Source organism: Sorex fumeus, unplaced genomic scaffold, assembly GCF_029834395.1.
Source record: "Sorex fumeus unplaced genomic scaffold, SorFum_2.1 ptg000002l, whole genome shotgun sequence".
Taxonomy (NCBI): Eukaryota; Metazoa; Chordata; class Mammalia; order Eulipotyphla; family Soricidae; genus Sorex; species Sorex fumeus.
In genome coordinates, this window is record NW_026606059.1 from 77927460 (window position 1) to 77943877 (window position 16418).

At 54.3% G+C, this 16418-nt stretch overlaps 1 protein-coding gene across 1 annotated transcript in view; it reads right to left on the reverse strand.

The window, feature by feature from the left end:
- The window catches only part of ATP6V1C1 (ATPase H+ transporting V1 subunit C1), a 35399-nt gene extending 19291 nt beyond the window's left edge, over positions 1-16108 (reverse strand). The window contains exons 1-2 of the mRNA XM_056137132.1: positions 15934-16108; positions 1319-1489 (exon numbers count right to left, since the gene is read on the reverse strand). Coding sequence (XP_055993107.1) covers positions 1319-1450 — 132 coding nt within the window. The 5' untranslated portion in view covers positions 1451-1489; positions 15934-16108. The remainder of the gene's footprint in view (positions 1-1318; positions 1490-15933) is intronic.
- Between the last annotated feature and the right edge of the window lie 310 nt (positions 16109-16418).

Here is a 16418-nt window from a genome sequence, read left to right on the forward strand (position 1 = left end):
CAAGCACTTCCTGGTAGAGCCAAAGAACAAAACCAAACAAGCATATGTTCTAGAAAAAACCGTCCACTCTCTGTACCATTACAAGGAATTCCCCAGGTATGTTCGTGGCATTAGTCACCCTAAGTCCTTAGGTACATAGGGGCCTCTCTGGTAACATCTGGTCAGGCAGTGCGGCCTGATGGGTTGGGACTCATGCCCTGCAGTATGAGGGAAGGGGGCACCAGGGCCACAGCTGGAGGTTCTGGGGAGCGGGGGGGGGGCTTGTGGGGCATGAGACTGACTCGGGGCTCTGCACACACCAGCACAGGGATACATCTTGAATGGGCGTCTACAACGGCCCCACTTTGTCAATCGCGAAATTGTAACATCTTTTCTTAAGTTAGCCACCCAGGTGCTGGCAGTCGGTTCCACGTTGAGGCCACCAGGATACTGATATTTAATAAATACTCAGCAAATAACTAGATCAAATATCTAGGCTAAATCTGCCAAGTAGGATTAAGGAGGTGTTGTGGCAAAATCTTGACAGTGCCATCGCCACACGGTGTGCCCACAGAAATACTGATTCACCGTGACATGATGGCAGGCTACAAGGATTTCCCTCTTCTGAAGATCCACCTTGGGAAAGCAACATACCAAATGCTTTTCATCTCATTTGCAACTACAAATCAGAAAAAAGCACAAAGAGGAGCGTCAAAAAGAAGTGTTTCTTTGGGGTACAGGGGTTCAGACGCATGTGCTGCATGTGGCCCACGTGATTCCATCCTGGTCTCCCCAGCACCACCAGGAGGAAGCACTAACGGGTGTAGCCCCCAAACCAAAACAAAACAAAGGTATCCTCCTATGGCCGGGGTGACTTCTAAAACATTTCCTCATTAGCTAAAATCTGAAGGGTGATGAAAACTAGCAAGGCTTTTTATTATGCCAACGGTGAGGAAAGAGAATGACTTCCTCCAAAAGAAGCAAAGGATCTTGTTGCACCCAAACTCTGTTCCCCTTCATGGCTCTTCTACAGGCTTCACGACACACTGCACACATGCCTCTCCCCCAAACATACACACACACACACACAACACAGGGCACATGTTATACACAAACACGTACTCACACACACACATGCACATGTGCCCCATAATGCACACCCTACTCCATACGTGCATGCAGCACAACACAGGGTGCTCCACACACATCATACATGCACACGTGCACGCACTCCACATATGCTACACACACACACTCAGTCCACAATGCACGCTCCATTTCACAAGCTCGGCAACTAAACACACTCGGTAGCTCCACTTGCTACTGAGTACAGCGCTACCTTTAGGTCAGGAATGTTGAACTTGGAAGTGACCGCCAGGTTATTGTTCTTCGTGGTTGCCGCGTGCAGTTTCTCCCAGGTCTGCTGACATGTCTTCTCCCCCGGGGCTGAGATGAGCCAAAATTCCGTCATGTTTGTAACCAGGGATTTTTTCTAAAATCAAGAGAGGCTCTGTAAAGGAAACCAGGACAACAGAAGACATACACCATCAGTCACAGAGTGACACCAAGTCCCTGTCTCAAAACAAATGCAGTGGCTGGAGAGATAAGGAACTTGCTTCCATGAGGCCGACCTGGGTTCAACCTCGAGCACCCTATCTGGTCTCTGAGCACCGCCAGGAGTGATCCCTGGGCACAGCTGGTGTGGTCCCAAGACAAACCAAAGGAAAGAAACAAACCACAATCCAACACTGGGTATGATCCACAGCAAAATACACGAATTTACCTGGAAATAAATTCACATAATTGATGAAAAGCAATTTATCTATTCTCAGAAAGAGGAAGGATAAAAACCGAATCTATGGAGCTCTCCCTTTAAGTTAAAAGACCTGCTCGAAGGGGAGTTGTTCAAGCAAGGCCACCCAGATTATCTCAAACTTTAAAAACCATAAAACCAAAACGGGAGGGGACAGAGAGAACAGCGGGTAAGGTCTGGCGCCACTGCCCTGGCTCCAGCCCCCGAAGGCGGGATCCCCCAGGCACTTCCCAGGTGTTGGAATCACTGAACACGTTAACGCAGGTGCCGGGATTGGTGTTAACTGAGCCACACTCCAACAAGAGCCACCGGGGGTACACACCGCCATGTGTCATACCTCGAAGGTGTCACTACACAGCATGATGAATGAGGATCAACAGCCATCACTGCCACTCCCTGCTGCGGCCCGCAGGACGCAGAGCTGTGGGCTGATGCAGCAATGGCAATGAGGGGCTGCGGGAACCAACAAGGTTTGGGGCAGGAGCGATAGAGCAGTGGGTAGGGAGCTCGCCTGGCACACAGCCAGCTGGGGTTCAATCCCCGGCATTCCATATGGTCCCGGGTGCGTGATTTCCTGAGTGCAGAGCCAGGAGTAATACCTGAGCCTGAGCTTTGCCGGGTGTGACCCAAAATTCAGACACACAAACAAGATTTTGGTTTTTTGTTCCAAAAGGCTTCACTTGTTTTGTGTGTGTGTGTGTGTGTGTGTGTGTGTGTGTTTCTGCCAGGGGGCAAGGCCACACTCAGTGGTCCTCAGGGCTGACTCGTGACTCTGTGCTCAGGGATCACTTCTGGCGGGGCTTGGGGGACCAACTTATGCGTTTCTGGGGATCAAACTAGGGTCAAGGACTGGAACAGGCTCGGCCACATGTGATTTAAGTGCCCCCAGCCCTGGACAACCTCCCCAGCCCTAGAGAAATCCTGCTGGATGCCGTGGGTCTCCCTCCTCTCCCTGGCACTTGTGGCCCCCTCGCTTCCCTTCTCCCCGCATCGGGGTGAGCTCCGTCTCCGCCGCCTCATCCTGCACTCACCAAATCTAGCTTTTTCAGTCCAGACACCCTTCACAGAGAGACTTGGAACCTAAAATGCTCGGCTGAGCAGAGGCCCCTTCACTTCAGGAAACCTCCTGTAATAACCCCGGTTTCCGGTCACTTCGGGAAAACTGAGCTTTTCGGGGCAGCAGGCGCCATGCACAACCCTGTGCCAGTGCGTCCGACAAAACTGTTTTGTATGATCTTCCGTGCCCCAAATGAGGTGACAGGAATCAAAGTCGCTTTTCCAGATAAACTGCAGCTACTTAAAGACGGTACAAAGAGGAGCTGCTACAGTAGATGTCACTATTTACCACCGAGTCCTCTTCCTCCCAGGGGCTCCTCACCCACAGACGCCTGCTCGCCTGTTCCCGGCAGGGGCCACTGAAGTAGCACTGGATCGTTCTCAACAGAACCAGATTTCAGAAAGGACCAGGGAGGATCCTGGCCCCCAGCGGGGTCCTCGCACCCTCTCGAGTGCCAGTTTGGAGGGGAAGAAGGGCACTTTCTAGGTGTGACCCCATGCCATGTGTGCATGACAAACAGGGCTACTTAATCCTCCGAGGGCCCTTCCAAAGCAGGTGCGAACAATCAAACGTACTAATTCACCCAAGGTCACATGGCTGCCAGGCGGTGCACATTTCACTGACTGTAGAGTCAAAGTCTTTCTACTGTGCCAGAGGAGGAGACGGCACTCAGAGGCCAGAGCACAAGTCTGGTGTCTCTGGAGACATAGAAGGGGAAAAGGCGCGTGCCTTGAATGCAGTTGACCTGACTCAGACACTAGAGACCACCAGGAGGGACCCCTGAGCAGAGCAAGCCCTGAGTATTGCTGAGTGTGCCTCCCCCCAGACAAAATAAATAAGAGCACACTAACTGAACACGGGGGTTCCCCAGGACTCTGATCGAGAGCTAAGTCCCTCTCTGCTGGGGCTAATGCCTCAACGAGGCCACACCAGGGCCCATCCCAGCCCAGCTCTTCTGCCGGGCTCTGGGACTGCCCAGGAGACAGCCACTTGGACTCCAAAGCATCTCAGAGCCAGAATTTTGTTTTTTTAATTTTTATTAAAGAGCCTTAATCAATTTTCTCAAGCAGGCCCAGTAACATCTCCATTGGAGACTCTGTTGTTACTGTGTTTGGCATATCGAATACGTCACGGGGAGCTTGCCAGGCTCTGCCGTGCGGGCGAGATACTCTCGGTAGCTTGCCGGGCTCTCCGAGAGGGGCGGAGGAATCGAACTCGGGTCGGCCATGTTGGCTGCGTGCAAGGCAAACGCCCTACCGCTGTGCTATGATTGTGTGTGACTGTAAGTTATTGTATGTGTTCCAGGCATACAATAATTCAACACCAATCCCTCCACTAGCGTCAACTTCCCTCCACCAGTGCTCCAGATCCAATCCCCTCCCCACCCCAGCCCCCACCCCGTCCCCGCCTGTCGCCTTGACAAGCACATCACAAAGTTCCAGTGGTTCCCATGTGTCAGAGGCAACACTTCTAACCAACCGGCTCGTTTTTCTCTCTAAACTGCCTCCAACTTCAGTGTCCGCCGAGTGACTTGGCTCTGCAGCACCAGACACACAGTCCAGATGGCCGCCAATGCTGGCCACCTCCAATCTACCCATCGTCCAAACGCACCTCACAGGCACTAGCTCTGTGCACGACTCCCAGGCAGACGGGAAGGGTTATGAGAGGGGAAAGCAAGGCACGAAAAGCACTTCATTTGTGATGCTGTACATCACAACACATATCCAGTGCCATGTCAAAGAACATGTATCACATACCAATTAATGTGTGTCACATACCAATTAATGCACATCACATGCCAATTAATGCATACCACATACCAATTAATGTGCAACACAGACCAATTAATGCATATCGCAGACCAATTAACGTGCAGCACAGACCAATTAATACACAACTCGCACTCACACACCTTCTACTGACAGTGTTTCTCTGCGGGGCGGTTTTTAGCTGATGTCCATCCCACAGATACATTGCCCATGAGGGTCAGCAGAAAACACACAGTTTCTGCTCACAAGTGTGTTCTCGGAAGTTCGTGCAGATCGCACTATAGACTCTCAAAAGGCATTTGCTGGATATTCCTGAATAACTCTGAGGGCTCAAAGTAGAGGCTGGAGCAACAGTACAACGGGCAGGATGCTTGCCTTGCATGTGTCAGACCCAGGTTCCATCCCAGGCACCCCATCTGGTCTCCCGAACCCTGCCAGAAGGGATCCCTGAGCCCGGGGTAAACCATGAGCACTGCTGAGTGAAGGGAGGAGGGAGGGAGAAAGAGAAAGAAAAAAGGAAGGAGGAAAGAAAGAAAGAAGGGAGGGAAGGTGGAGAGAAGGAACGGAGGGTAGGGGGAGGAAGAAAGGAAGAAAAGGAGAAAGGGAAGGAGGGAGGGAGAGAGGGAGAGAGGGAAGGTAGGTTCAAGTTCCTCGGCCTGAAATTGGTCAGCTTTCTTTGCTAACCCGCATTAAAAGAGAGAGGGAGAGGGAGAGAGAGAGAGAGAGAGAGAGAGAGAGAGAGAGAGAGAGAGAGAGCTCTTCTAAAATGGTATTTACGTACAATAAGCTGTACTAATCTCTATAGTTGCTTGATTCATTTTTGATTCACACAGTATATACGGAGGTAACTACCTCCAAAACCAGGATGAAACACCTCTTGCAGTCCCCTGGGGTCTCCCTGCCCCCCCCCCCCCCAGCTGACTGTTCCTGCCAATGCTGGGCAGCTGATCTGGGTGGCGGACGGGCCCTGCCGGCACGAGAACCGCGCTGAGGAGGCGCAGGCTGAGCTCTCCCGCGCATCTGGCCTTTTCTGCCCAGCATGACTAAGACATTCATCCAAGTGGCGTTTTTAGGAGCTCGTTCTGTTTCGGTGCTTAGCATCCCATTTTATAAATACATCCAGGCTGCCTGTTCGCTCACCCATCCACGGATGTTTCAGAGGCGACAGGCCTAGGGAGCCATTAGGAGCAAAGGGACGGGGCCGGGTGACAGTACAGCGGGCAGGGCGCTGGCCTGGACTCGGCCAACCTTGGTTTGATCCCTGAGCCAGGAGGCAGGAATAAGGCCGAGCCGAGTGTGGTGTGGCCCCACACAGAAACAAAAGAAGGGAAGTGCTGGACTGAGGAGAGGCCTTGGCACGAGGCATGGTTCCCTGAGTACCATCAGGAGTAACTCCTGGGTGCAGACTAGAAGCAACCCCGGCAGCTGCTTTTCTTTCCTCTCCGGGGGCCGGAGAGCACTCTACAGGCCGAGCACGGCTCTGTCCCAGGCCCACCCAGCCCTCACTCGAGCGCTACTCTCCAGCTGAAAAGCTCCAGGTCTACTGTATAAAAAAGTTAAAATCTTACAAGTCTGTTGTGCTCACTTTCCTGGTAGATTCAGAGCCAGGCTGTGGACGGCTGGATTTCGCTGCGCCCCTTGCAGGGTGTGGCACTCTGCTCCACAAGTTCAGCAGGACCCATCCACGGGCTGCTTCTGAGCTTGCCCAGGGCAGGCGTGAATGTAGCCTGGCTGGCACTGGCTGATTTGGGGGTGCTCACTGAAGGCCCGGATGTAAACAGGCCTTTAGATCCCTCCCGGGGCCAGAGAAATAGTACAGCAGATAGGGTGCTTGCCTTGCATGCGGCCGACCTGGGTGTGACCTCTGGCACCCAATATGGTCCCCTGAGTACCACAAGGAGTGATGCCTGAGTGCAGAGCCAGGAGTAACCCCTAAGCATTGCCAGGAGTGCCCCCACACACACCAAAAAAATCCCTCCCTGGACCAGAGACTGAGGCCAACGTAGGGCCCATTCCTGGCACCACATATGGTCCACTCTGAACCCCCAAACCCTCCAAGGGCTGATCCCTGAGCACAGAGCCAGGAGTAAGCTCTGGGGACCACTGGGTCCATCTGGCCACAGAACCTGGCAAATGTTCAGTTTAAAGCTTCCAAATGATGGAATATTATTCGGCCATAAAAAAAAAAAACAATGAAGTCATGAAATGTGCTGCTACATGGGGGACCTGGAGAGTTATCACGCTGAGTGAAGTTAGTCAGAAGGAGAGAGATCGACAAAGAATGATTTCCTTCGTATGCGGATGTAAAGAAACAGAATGGTGGAACAACAAACACCCGAAGGCAGGGAAGCAAGGAACTGGAGCACTGGTCTTCGGTGGGAGACGCCACTGAAGGGGCTGGGGGGCAGGGCAGGGAGGGGGCAGTCTCTGTGCTGGAGGGAAGCTGTCGACCGGAGAGAGGAGGCGGTGCTGAAAGGTGGACATATGTTACATACGGACCCCTACCAGCAGCACCACGGTAAGCCACGTGCATATGTATTTTTTAAATGCTCCTCTGGTAAAAGCAGGTGGGAAGCAAACGGGGGGGGGGGCCACTGGTGGAAGGAAGTGGACATGACACTGGGGAAGGGACCGGTGTTGGAACACTGTACGCCTGAAAACTGGAGTGAGTGATTTCGTAATTTCACGAGGACGAAATACAGTGAAATTAAAAAGTAAAAAGTAAAGCTCCCAACTCACTCTCGGCTGGCCTGACATCCATTCTGGCGGGCTTTCCGTTCTGCTGTCGTCCTCTCTGCCACCTCACCCATAGCCCCAGCCAGCTGGGTTTTATCTGACCTCCCCTCCCCTGGCGTCGCCCCCCACCACCACCCTTGGCTCAACAAAACCAGCCTGCTCAGACAGCCTCCCGCGTGCACCTCCCCAAAAGGAATGATATCAAAAACAGGAATAATAGGGCAAGAGAGACAGGACAGCAGGTAGGGCGCTTGCCTTCCATGTGACTGACCCAGTTCAATCCCCTGTACCCTATATGGTTGCCCATGTATCGCCCGGAGTAATTCCTGACTGCAGAGCCAGGAGTAACCCCTGAGCAGCGCTGGGTGTGACCCAAACCCCCCCAAGAAACAAAAAAAATAAAAAAGGGCCAGGACAGAATAAGCAGTTAAGACAAAGGCCTAACATGCACCCAATGCACATCTCATTTCCGGCACCACAGGGACCCTGAGAGGCGCTGGGCACCTCTAGCTCCAGCCCTCCCAGGAGGGTCCCCATACCCTGTCACTAAAACAACAATAATAATAAAGGGGCTGGGGAGACCACCAGAGTCTGGAGCACATGCTTCACGTGCAGGAGACCCCAGCTGGAGCCCCAGGTACTGCCTGGTCCCCTGAGCTCCACAAGGAGCAACCCCCAAGCACCCACCCTGAAGTATGCTCTGAATAGCACCAGGCACGGTCCCACCCCTCCGCCCCCTCCAAGAAAGGGGCAATTTCTGGAAGGCCAAGTATGAAGACTTTATCAAAAGTCAAAGATGTGCACGTCCTTTAGTTCAGCTATTCCAACTAATAAATGAAAGAAAACTATGCACAGGTATAAACATGAAGTTGCTGTTGTTGTGGGTTTTTTCTTTTTTTTTTTGCTTTTTTGGGTCACACCCGGTGATGCACAGGGGTTACTCCTGGCTCTGCACTCAGGAGCTACTCCTGGCGGTGCTCAGGGGACCACACAGGATGCTGGGAATTGAACCCGGGTAGGCCGCGGGCAAGGCAAACGCCCTACCCACTGTGCTATCTCTCCAGCCCCTGCTGTTGTTGTTGTTTTTAACCGGCTAAGATTATCTCTCGGGAAAACAGTATAAATGCAATTTTCATGTTTTATATTCCCTGCTTCCTAATTTGTAAGTCGGCACATGTAAGCGCCAAAACCCAAACCAAACCAAACTCACTCTTTCTTTAAGGTCAGCTCCTCGGGCCTGAAGGGCCAGGGAAAGGCGTGGGAAGGAAGACCCAAGGACAGGGACAAGAGGGGAGCACAGGGCCAACGGGAAGCAGGAGAGTCCGTGAGAGGAACCCAACCACCAGCGTAAGCGTTGGTACCCGGGAGCCCACCCTGGCTGGGCCCGGGGGCCTCCTACAGCCCTCAAGCCACCCCAATGGCCAGGGGGCTCCTGAAACAGGCGCCTCCGCGACTGCACTGCGAACAGCAGCGGATATGGCACGGATATGGCACGAGACGCCTGAGCGCACTCTCACCATGACCAAGAAACCTCACGGTATCTCTGCGGCCCAGAGTAAGGGGGTGGGGCTGGGGAGGGCCGAGCCCCAGCCTGGAATCAGCCTTCGCCCCGGCCCCCAGAAGGATTTCTGCTGATGAAATTTAGAAACCTTAGCGAATCACATCACTTTGAAATAGACTTTCTACGGAAGCGGAAAAGTAAAGGTGGGGGGAGTTAGCAAAAACCAACATGCGCGGCAAAATCAAGCACAGAACGAAACACAGTCCAGGTAAACCCTGGCTTCCTTGAGAAACACACTTTCATTCCATATATGACAGACAGAAGATGAAGTTTGTAAATGTCCCGAGTACAGAGAGCGCGTAACGTGGCCATGGAAAGTCCTGACTCACTCCAGAGCGCCCTGAAAGCCTCTTTAGCGCCAAACAACTGCTCCACACAGCAGAACGCTGAACAACCCAGAAAACACCGGCTCTAGTCCTGCTTCTTTTTTTGGAAGTAAAAACCAAACCTGCGCTCTCCTCTCTCCTCCCTCCCAATTGCGTCACTCCAGCTGCCCTGCCCTGAGGCCCTGGGCCCCCTCCCCTGGGGCTCTCTGCTGGGAAGCAGTCAACTGCTCCCATCCAGTTCCAGCCACCTCAAACTCCCTGTAACCAAACAACACTCCCAGCCAAGGCTGACAGGACCTGCTCAGTACTAGGGTCTGACTAAACGGGAAGGGCGGGGAGCTGGGTGGGCACGATGCAGATGAGGGGGGGAGGTGCTAGGCCGTGAAGGGGAGTAGGGGGGGAGGGAAGAGGCAGATATAGAGGAGGCACAAGACAAACCACATTTTCAAACACTATTTGGTCTGCCTGCAAAGAACATCCTGCTTACAAACAGAGCAATTTACAAGAAAGGAGGACAGAAAGGAGAACCAGGGGTAGGAGAGAGCACAGAGGGGTTAAGGCACTTGCCAAGGAAAATAAGCTCCCTGATACACATACTGTTCCCCCAGCACTGCCAGGAGAGACACCCCCCACCCCACCGAGCACAGAGCCTCGGGTAATCCCTGAGCACTCCAACATTACCCCGCTCCCCATCACCAACCCACCCACAATTCAATTAGAAAATAAAATCAGGGCGACCGCTTCCTTGTCACTATTGTCACGATCCTGCTGGACCAGGCCTAGGGGCTGAAAGGAGGTTACGGTGTCAGGCACGAGACTGATCAGTAACAGGACAGTGAACCACAGTGCCTACAAGGGGGAAAAAACAAAAAAGGCTGGGGGACACTGGCAACCCTGGTGGAGGCAAGCACACGCTGGTCAAGGGACAGGTGCTGGAAGGCTGTACGCCTGTCAACTCAATCATGAAGAGCTTTGGAAATCGCTCTCTGACAGTGACTCAGTTAGAAAGATTGTAAGTAACAATACCAGTGACTGGGGGGCCCAAGAGAGAGCTCTGCACGCAGGCGCCCCACCTGTGGTCCCCAAGCACTGAGCCAGGAGTACCCCCACGCCATCACTACAGATGTGGCCCACATAACACCCTAAAAGCCCGGGAAACAGGAGCTAACACAGCCATCAGGAGAGCTGCTGGCACCTTTCCAGGGAACAAGGGTTTGAGCCCAACGCAGCCCCAGACAAAGAGAGGGCACAGCACCACTCTGACACATCACCAGCGAGCACGCTGTCTGGAAACCAGTGTAGTGGGGACGCTGAGCGCAGGCACGCGACCACCTTTCACAGGGTCACAAGCACAAGTCCTTGAAGACCCCAAGAGAACTTGGTGACGTCAGTGGTGGACAAAGCACTGATCCAGAAGGCCCCCACGCTTGGCCTAAAGCTGCCCATGCCATGCCAAGGAGAATGGAAACCACAGAAGGACATTCTGGAAGCTGAAATCCTACTCTCAGGGGCCAGGCCCTGCTCCAGGGAACAAGCACAAGAGCTGGGGTTTGATCCCCGGCACTGACTGTGCTCCTCACCCCCACAAAGAATGAACAGAAGCCTCTTAAATGGGATTGGGGGACAGGCAACTCCCTTAAGTGTCTACCAACGAAAGGAGGACTTTCACCCTGAAAGGGCGAGTTTCATGATTTCATACAGAATGAAATGCTTTCGGGAGGAGGAGGGTGGAGGGGTTCTTCCTAGGGGCTCCTCCCATAATTTGCGGCCAACGGAGTTAGCAGTTCGTTGTGAGGGCCCAAGAATGCGGAGCTGCTCTGTGCCTCCAGAGCTGGGGGCGGCTCCTGGGCCACACCCAGAGGGGCTCAGAAACTTCTAGGGCTGCACCCAGCAATGCCCAAGGGAATCATGCAGTGCCCAGGATCAAAGCAGAGGTGACTGCAAGCAAGGCAAGAGCCTGAACACCTGGACCATCTCTCTGGCCCCAGAATGAGATTTTAAACTGGTACAGTATACTTAATTTAAATGCATCTTAGCTTTTTTGAGTTTTGTTTCCAAAATATGATTTATGACTCCTCTAGAATCCTATTTAAAGATAAGTGAGCTGGGGCTGGAGCAACAGTACAGCGGGCAGAGCATTTGCCTTGCACGTGGCCGACCTGGGTTTGATTCCCAGCATCCCACATGGTCCCCTGAGCACCGCCAGTGGCAATTCCTGAGTGCACAGCCAGGAGTAACCCCTGTGCATCGCTGGGTGTGACCCAAAAAGCAAAATAATAATAATAATAATAGTAATTAAAAAAATAAAGATAAGTGAGTTTCCTGCGTGAACTAAAGATACTTAAATATGAAAGAATTTGATAGGAATGGAATAGGAACCACTTCCACCCTTTTTCTTCCTCGGCTGACTACAACTATGCCTGGAAAGCCTGACTCTCACACAGCTGTCTATCGTGAAGACTGGAAGCGCGTCTGGGGGTATGAAGGGAGCCACCCCACATACAGTGTTGAAAAATCTCTTCTACCTTGTCGAAACACTGAGTCGGTGGATGTGACTGGGAGGGCATCAGGTACAGAACCTCTGGAGAGGGTGGGGGTGGAGCCAAGGTGCAGCGCCCGCACCCATGTGGGAGGCACTGGGTTGGATCCCTTGCCTGGTCCAAACCCACCTTCCTGGACCCCAGAGACTGCCTGGCCACTGACCAGACAACTCAGCAGCTGGGCTCCTCACGGGACTTCCCTTTTCTTGGGTCTTTTGTAATAGTGATATCTGGGCTCTAGTGACTCAACCAGAGGTAGCGGGCCAGTGCCCCTGGGAGAGACACGTGGGGGTCTAGCTGAAACTCACCAAGCTCAACATCAGGGCCCAAGGCAGCTCAAAGAGCATGCCACACACATGACAATCCCCGGTTCCACCCCCGACACTGTGTGGCAGCCTCCAATGCCACGGTGAAGCAGCCCCGAGTACAGAGTTGGGAGCAGACCATGGCACCACCAGGCACAGCCCAAAAGTCAAATACAAAATACTGAAGTTAGTTTTTCCACAATTCATCAGCCTAGAAAGCTTATGATTTTGTTTACTGATAATACAATCATTCTGAAGGTATAGTAAGTGCATGGCAGATTTACACAATAATGTCACAGTGCAAGGAACTTTTCACTGGCAAAGAACCTTGTTTTAGGGACCAGAGAGGTTAAGCTGCTGCTTTGTTCCCCCTTAGCACTGCCAGGAGTGATCCTGAGAAGAGCCAGTTGTCCCAGCAACACTAGATATTGTCCCCAATTACCTCCCTCCCAAGAGAGCTTGTTTCATTATCAAGTCTGGAGTTTGAAATTTCAGACCCAAAGATCTGTTAACTCAAAATTTTCAACAGCCTTGAAGTGATGCTAATAACCATTTCTACTATGTTTTAAAAGACTGAAGAAACAGGTCTCTAACACGAATTAGATGATTATAACTAAATGGAGATAAAATTCCACAGCCCCAGGCAGAAACAGATCTATTCTGCGGGCCCCATCAAACAGGCTGAAGGGGGCTGAGAGCGAACTCAGCGGTTTACAGGCAGGAGTGCCAGGCTCCATCTCAGCACCACACAGTTCCATACACACAAGAACAGGCAGAAGAAAGAAATTAGGCAGAACACTCTTAGGGCAATGAGAGCTTCCACTGGGCAGAATCAGGTTCAAAGCCAGAGTAACTTTACACACAGGGTCTGAGGACTCTGTGAGCCTCTGAGGAAGGTTTACTTTGGAATTTCAGGCCTGCTCTTCGGCCAGAAGAATTCTTTCGCAAGCTGTGGAAAATCATCGCAGGATGAAATTTTTGGAGTCCGGCAGTATACTAGGCAACAAAAACGATCCAAAGTGTAGATTCAAAGACTAGGGCTCCGAAACTGAAAACTCACTGTTTCTCACCAGCTTTGCAAGTTCAAAGCCCAGAACCACAGAGCTCTGAGGCTGGAGTGATAGCACAACAGGTAGGGTGCTTCGCCTTGCACGTGACCGATTTGGGTTCAAACCCCAGCATCCCATGTGGTCCCCTGAGCACCACCAGGAGTCATTTCTGAGCGCAGAGACAGGACCTATATCGTCCCCCTGAGCATGACCACATGTGGCCCAACAAAGAGAACCACAAAGCTCTCAGCATCTCAAGTCTGGTCCAATTACCGGCGGGGTTTCTTTCTTTTAATTCAGGCCCTGCCTGCAAGGTTCACAGAGAAGAAAGAGACGCTCACCCAAGGGTCACTGACCGCCACCTCCCCACCCCGACCCCCAGCCACGCTCTGGGCTTCCCAACACCGCTGCCTTGTCGGGAACAGAAGAGGTTCCCAGGTGCTAAGTCGGGAATCCCTAGACATTTCAGGAACCGCAAAGGGTCTTCTACCCAGGGCGGGCTAGGCAAAGCAGGTACAGGGGGACCAGACAGCTGTAGAGAAAGACAGGGACCATGTGTCAGGCCTGGACTAATCACTCTGCGACAGGGGCGAGCAGCCCAGCAGGAGAGGGGTGCCAGGACTACCGGGGGCGGTCCACAGGTCGCACAGCAGGGAAGGCTGACAGCAACAAAGAGTCTGGAAAGCAAGCCCCATGTGTGCTGTGTGCAGCACTCCAACACAAAGCCCCACCCTGCCCCTCCACCAAGATGCTTCAGTGAAGGGCACAAACAGAATCCAATCGCTCTTTCCCTTCCTCCACTCAGCCCTTCCACAAGCCTAAACACGGGCTAGTGCATGGCCCACGCGTGCAGATGGACAGGCGGACCTCCAGCACGGCATGGTCCCCTGAGCAACACCGGGTGCAGCCCCTCCACAAACCAAAAACAAAACTTAACAAACGAAGCATTCACCTTGATTCCTTGAGGGAGAGCCAGCGGCCTGCCTTCAGCCCTTCTGTTCTCTCTACCTGCAAACAGTCGCCAGTGCTTTGGGTATCTCGGGAGATTGCAACATGGCCCCTCCAGGGCCCTCCAGGCCACACATTCTCTACTTAATTACAGCAGTGCTAGGAATTGAACCCAGGGCCGAACACACACACACACACACACACACACACACACACACGGCGTGCACCTGTCCCCTGAGCTCCATCCCCAGGCCCCCAAATCAGCTTCTCAAACTGCACCATCCTCTGTCTCTGCTGCCTCTGACCTTCAGTGGCTTCCCTGGCTTCTGTCAGGCTCAAAGGCGGTGGGGGGGGGGGGGGCGTAAGGGGAGGCTCGGGAAGCAGCAAGCGAGTCCTCCTACAACCTCCAAAGCCTTGATTCCTCCTCAGACCCCCAGGCAGCTGCAATGCTGATGTTGGAGCTCACAACCCCAAGTTTCCACTTTCCCCATCCCTAAGTGTAGGTGTCTTTCCAACCTGTTTATCCACAAGTCTCATCCTCCCCCAAATACATACACACACACACACACACACACACACACACACACACACTTACTTCTCTTTGAACCTCTTAAAAAGGCCAAGCCTCCAGCTAACCAGTGTGACTCCTTTGACTCCTTCCTCCGGGAGTGGTTACCTAGTAAAAGCTTTCAGCTTCCAGTTTCCTGCACAAGATGCATCCTGCAGGGCGGCCAACAGAGCAGTGTCCAAGTCCCATTCCACAGCCCCCACTTCCTGACACCCCCCCCAGGCCGATGGTTCTCTCTTCCAATTCCAACTCTCACACATCCCCCCGCAGCCCCATTTCCCCTCTGCTGCCGTTTTCTGTGCCCAGAAACGTTCTCCCCACTTCTCTGCACCCGTCCAAGTCCACTGGCTTGCAAAGCCCCTTCCTGGTTACCGGTCCTCCAGGAAGTAGCCCTACGGCCCCAGTCCCTCCCTGTCTGCAGCAGCTCCACCGAAGGAAAAAGCGCTTGTGCCCAAGCGCGCCCTCCTCGACTCCCCACCGCCCTGGTCATCCTTCCACGGACCCTGAGGCCCGACACCCCACCCGACACCAGGGCTCAGGGCTCAGCTCTCACTGCAATACCCAGGTTTTGTATCTGCTTTTCCCCCCTAACACACCAGAGTTTTCCTCTGAAAAGACTAAGACTAGCTCCTCTCTTGGCCCGCTGTCCCAGATGACTCAACGTGCCGCGCAGGGCTCTCCCTCTCAAGCCCCGTAGGGAGGTGGGAGGCGTGGGGGAAAGGGAGAGGGGTCCTGGCCGACCCTTGCCCCACTCTAACTTGAACCCCAAAACGCGGCTTAAGTTCTCTGGATTCTTCGACCCGCGGCCCACCAGCACCGGGCATCGCGTCTGCGGGCCGCTGGACACTGTGGACTGCCGCCCCCGTCCCCCCCAGAGAGGGCTTTTCCCCGGGCTGTGACCTCGCGCACACACAGCACCCAGGTTCCCCCGTCCCCCGGCTTCCTTTCCCGCGATCAGCGGCCGGGGGTCCTGTCACCCCCTCGCCCCCACCCAAGGTGCCCCATCCGGGACCCGCTACGTCTCTCTGACTTCTGCTTCTGCCAACTGCGAGCCCCCGAGCCAGGCCCCCTCTTCCTCGTCCTTGGAGACCGATGCTAGGCCCAAAGTCGCGACAAGGCGGCGCGGAGAAACCAGCCCCAGCCCCTGGACCCCGGACCCCGGACCGCAGCCCCCCGCCCCCGCCCCCTCCCCGGTCCCCTGCCCCCCCCCGCCGGCGGCGTCCGCAGCGCCCGCTCGCGCCGGGCCGGATGCCCCCGTGTGGGGCAGCCACGGCTCACTGACCCCGGCAGGTGCCACTCGAGGAAGCGACAGCGCTGGCAGCTCCGGAGGCGGGCGGCCCGGCAGACGTTAACGCTCAGCGCGACATCCCTGCCCGGCCCAAGCTCCGGCCTCTCACGGCTTCCTCGACCCCAGCGCCCACGGAGCGAGTCACGTGCCCCCAGCGAGTCAGCTGACCCCGGCGCGTACTGCGCCGCCGACGCGCGCCCACTGCGCAGCCGCGGCGGCGGCCTGGGGAAAGGGGCGGGGCCGGAGAGCCGCGGAATGGGGCGGGGCCCGCGGCCGGGGAAAGGGGCGGGGCCGGAGGGCCGCGGGAAGGGGCGGGGCCGGAGGGCTGGCGGGCGCCGGGAGCCGCTGTTCCGGGGTGGGGAGGGGTCTTGAGCAGTTACCCGGAACGTACCCTGTCCCTGACGCTGATTGTGTCGGAGTGTCTCTCCGCTTCTTGGGGTTTGTTTTCCTTTGGATGCCCCGGATTTCTTTTTTTTTTC